This window comes from Sprattus sprattus (genome assembly GCF_963457725.1).
Source record: "Sprattus sprattus genome assembly, chromosome: 20".
Taxonomy (NCBI): domain Eukaryota; kingdom Metazoa; phylum Chordata; class Actinopteri; order Clupeiformes; family Clupeidae; genus Sprattus; species Sprattus sprattus.
In genome coordinates this window covers 21,854,795-21,859,794 of record NC_137918.1, presented here as the reverse complement: position 1 = coordinate 21,859,794, position 5,000 = coordinate 21,854,795, and the positions used below count along the sequence as shown (strand labels likewise).

Sequence of the window (5,000 nt, the reverse complement as noted above, 5' to 3'; positions counted from 1 at the left end):
TATTCTGTGTTATCCCTATGTTTCCTCTGGATGAGGTTCCATGTGACACCGTCCAACCCCTTTAAACCTAACCACCTCTCCTCCTGCTCCTAAAAGGGGAAAAAAAAGCATCTTAAACAAACACCTCATTGAGCACCCCCCTTCTATTCAGCCCTGGTTTAAATGTACGTGGACTGTGTCCAAACACACATTTCACACATCAACCAAGCATGGAGATGATGGATCGGACAGATAAAACTCACATTACACATACTATTATTTTTATTTTCGCGATTAATTCGCCAAGACTTTTAAGGTTACGAAAACTCTGAGGTCTCCGGCTCTGAAATATCAGGGCTCAACTCCAAGGCCAAGAATGCAGCTGAGGAGTGTCATTACGTGTAGACGTAGCTTCATCCCTCCCCTGTGTGGCCCTGCGCTGTCCATACATGCCTGATAATTACAGATGTATCAGTGATTACAGTGCCATAACGAATGCATCACCAGTGAGTTATATGATTCATCTGGATTGTGGTGCGGAGATTGGATTCTTTTCCTGGGATGTTTTTTTTTTCATGTTAATACATGTATTTGTGCTTGTCGCTAATCAGTGCTAGTGACGCTAATTGTAACAGATGCGAGTGTAAACTGTGAGGAGGATCTTGTGAAGGGTGATGGGGGGGGGGGTGTGCTGACATCTTTATGATGCCTATAGGGCCACGTGTTGCTGTAGGTGTGGGTCTCATCATGTTTCTGATTGGCAGGGTTCTCTATGGCAACAAGATCACTGAGCTGCCCAAAGGACTGTTCGAAGGCCTGTTCTCTCTACAGTTACTGTGAGTAGTCACACACACACACACACACACACACACACACACACACGCAAGCACACACACACACATGCACACACACACACAAACACGCACGCAAGCACGCACACACACACACACACACACGTACACACACATGCACACACACACAGACACACTCACACAATCACACACAGACAGACAAATGTGCTTCTTATTGAGCTAAATTAAATTAATATAAAAAATGCTCCATGATTCCAGATTGTCAAACATGATTAGGCTGAGCAGCTGTGTTGTGGAGGGAGCGTGTGTCTGGGGCCTGGAAATCACTGGCCTGTGATGGAATGTGTGTGTGTGTGTGTGTGTGTGTGTGTGTGTGTGTGTGTGTGTGTGTGTGTGTGTGTGTGTGTGTGTGTGTGTGTCTGGGGCCTGTAAATCACTGGCCATGATGAAGATCAGCCCTTTTTTTTGTTCACTCCCAGTTGTAAATCAGTTTTAATTATTCCAACTGCGATATTGTAATATTAAGTTGCACTTTGAATAATGTTTTAGTGATACTCTCGAGGAAATAAAGGGTTACATACGTGTGTGTGTGTGTCTGTGTGTACATGCATGCGTGCCGGTGTGCATGTGTGTGTGTGTGTGTATGTGTATGCGTGAGTGAGTAGTACATTGTAGAATTATTGACTAGTCAAGACATCAGACAATCTTGGCACAGATTTGAATTATAGCTGCCTTGTGTGGTAAAGGCAAACATAAAACAGTAAAACACGCTCTTGTGGGTCAGTTCAGCATTTATGCAAGTCAATTTCTTTCATTCTTTCACACACACACACACACACACACACACACACACACACACACACACACACACACACACACACACACACACACACACACACACACACACACACACACACACACACACACACACACACACACACACACACATACACTCACACACACACACACATACTCACACTCACACACACACATGCGCCCCCTCAAATATACAGCAATATGCTCTAATCTATTATCCATTAGATATGCTGAGAAGAAATACAGAAATTCATCAAGCAGAGAGAGAGATAAATAGATAGAGATAGAGAGAGAGAGGAAGAGAGAGGAATAGAAAGAGAGACCGAATAAACACCGAACTGAATGAATGAACACATCTCTAGGAGAGAACATTAGTAAGCTACAAAATTAGCCACTCAGCAGGGAAGTAATTCTGCTCTCCCTATTCAAGCACCCATGAAAACAGCCCTAATAACCAAACAGTGACAGATAGGAAGCATCCTTCCCTATCGTTTGTGAACGTGTGCCCCATTCCTCAGTGTGGTCTCTTTGGTCTCATAGACAGTGGTGTAGTCCAGGGTATACGCAGGTATGCGGAATATACCCACTTATTTTTCAGTCAGCATTGCGTATACCCACTTCTCAAAACAGGGCAAATAAATTGCAAATTTAGAGTATACCCACACTGCAAAAAATGCTTTTCTAACCTAGTGTTATTACTCTTATATTGAGATGAAAAATCTAGTTGGTCTTGTTTCTAGCTAAATTGTACTTACCTAGTGCTTTCTTGGAAGGTTATTTTTACCTATTTCAAGCAAATATTACTTATTTTAAGAAATCTTAACAAGCCAAATTTGCTTAACGCACTGGCAGCCAAATTTGCTTGTTTTAAGCAAAATCCTGCTTAAATATGTAATTATTTGTCTTAAATCTAGAGGGGCATTTTTTGCAGTGCACTTCTCCAGGGACCACTACACCACTGCTCATAGGATCCCCGTGCGTTTGCGTCTCTCTCAGTGTGTTTATCCTTCTGGTCCCACAGACTCCTGAACGCCAACAAAATCAACTGCCTTCGGGTGGACGCCTTCCAAGACCTCCACAACCTCAACCTCCTCTCCCTATACGACAACAAGCTCCAGACCATCGCCAAGGGAACCTTCTCCTCGCTGCGGGCCATCCAAACCCTGTGAGGATCTGTGTGTGTGTGTGTGTGTGTGTGTGTGTGTGTGTGTGTGTGTGTGTGTGTGTGTGTGTGTGTGTGTGTGTGTACCCTGTGAGGATCTCTTCTGCTCTGCTCTGCTCTGCTCTTGTGATCACATACGCAGGCCCGTCATTAAATCCCCATATGCCCCAGGACTCACTTCCCAGACCCGAGACTTCACAGTTGTTCCGGAAACGCAGACCCCATAAATACCGCCCATAACTATTATCATGCCATGCACTGAGTCTTTAAGCATAGGTTCTTGCTAAGAATTCTCATTAAGTTTTGACGTATATGTTATTGAGACTGAAATTGAGCGTATAAATGAGTAAAATCACTGCGTGTGCTATTTTAACAGCTTGCGTCTGTGTGTGTGTATCTCTGTGGATATCTGTGTGACTGCCTTTATGTGCATTTGTGTTCTCATTCTTGTGTGTGTGTGTGTGTGTGTGTGCGTGGGTGTGTGTGTGCATGGGTGTGTGTTTGTGTGTCTGTGTGTGTGTGTGTGTGTGTGGCTTGCAGGCACCTGGCTCAGAATCCATTCATCTGTGACTGCCATCTGAAGTGGCTGGCTGACTACCTCCAGGAGAACCCCATCGAGACCAGCGGAGCCCGCTGCACCAGCCCCCGACGCCTGGCCAATAAACGCATCGGCCAGATCAAGAGCAAGAAGTTCCGCTGCTCAGGTAACACACACACTAACGCACACACACACACACACACACACAGTAACACACACACACACACACACACACACATACACACACACACACACACACACACACACACACACACACACACACGCACACGCAAACGCACACACGCACACACGCACACAAACACACACACACACACACAGTAACACACACACACACACACACACACACACACGTATATATTGGGGGCACTCTGTCTGTCCCTTGTGTCCTCTAGAGGCTCTGGATGTCTGTGCTGTTGTCCAGGGACGGTGCAGGAGCTAGAGCCAGTGTTTGCTAATGAGGCTCAGTGGCACACACACACACACACACACACACATACACTCACACACACACACACACACACACACACACACACACACACCCAGGTTGGCGAGGGCCACTGCAGTCTGACTGCTCCCCGTGTCCTCAGGGTTTTCATTTAACCTTCCAACCTTCTTATGGGCACACACACACACACACACACACACACACACACACACACACACACACACACACACACACACACACACAACACCCTCCTCTCCTCACACAAACCCTTTTGTGCGTGCTCTTAGTTGTGTTTTCTCTGTCTCTTCTCCTATGTAGCTAGAGAGCAGTATTTAATCCCAGGTATGTGGATGAGGTGTGCTACATCGCTTACAAACTAGTGTCCTCACCTGCCCTCTATCACACACACACACACACACACACACACACTCAGAGATGAAACTGTGCATGACGTCAGGCCTGGCTGGACTGTTTGATTTGGATTCAGCCTGGCTTTGATACTCAGAAATGTATTCACTCTGCATGTGGCTGTGTGTTCTCTCAAGAGTGTATACAGTGTGTTTGTGTGTGTGTGTGTGTGTGTGTGTGTGTGTGTGTGTGTGTGTGTGTGTGTGTGTGTGTGTGTGTGTGTGTGTGTGTGTGTGAAGGCTGGAATGATTGACAAGGTTTAATTTTGAGTGTGTCTTCTCAAACCAAGGGATGTCTTCTTCTCTCACAGAGCTCCAGAGGGGGAGATTACTAACCAAACGTGTGTGTGGGGTCTGCCAGTGTGTGTGTGTGTGTGTGTGTGTGTGTGTGTGTGTGTGTGTGTGTGTGTGTGTGTGTGTGTGTGTGTGTGTGTGTGTAATAAGGTGTGTTGTGCTTGAACCGGTGCCACTGAAAAGCAGATAGAGCATATTATCACAGCCCACACGCAGGAGAACTGGAAGAGCAGTACGCAGACATACGCCCCTAACAGGCTTTTGCTAGTCTGTCAACCTATAACTGTGCACCTATAACTTCCTCACTACCAATGTCACACATGTCACACCACATCACATTACATCACATAATATGTCACACATGGTCACACCACATCACATTACATCACATCATATGTCACACATGGTCACACCACATCACATTACATCACATCATATGTAGTGCAGGTGCATTGCAGGTGAGGCTGTTGAGTCCAGACAGCAGTTTCATGCCCGTCTCACTTTGATGATGTAAGTCTTAAAAGAA

General features: G+C 45.7%; 1 protein-coding gene across 1 annotated transcript in view; it reads left to right on the top strand.

Moving 5' to 3' along the window:
* The window catches only part of slit2 (slit homolog 2), a gene marked incomplete at its 3' end in the record, with an annotated part of 125,520 nt that overhangs the window by 97,993 nt on the left and 22,527 nt on the right, over window positions 1–5,000 (top strand). The window contains 4 exon segments of the mRNA XM_080858864.1: window positions 744–815; window positions 2,629–2,772; window positions 3,310–3,473; window positions 4,092–4,115. Of these exon segments, the coding sequence (XP_080714990.1) occupies window positions 744–815; window positions 2,629–2,772; window positions 3,310–3,473; window positions 4,092–4,115 (404 nt within the window).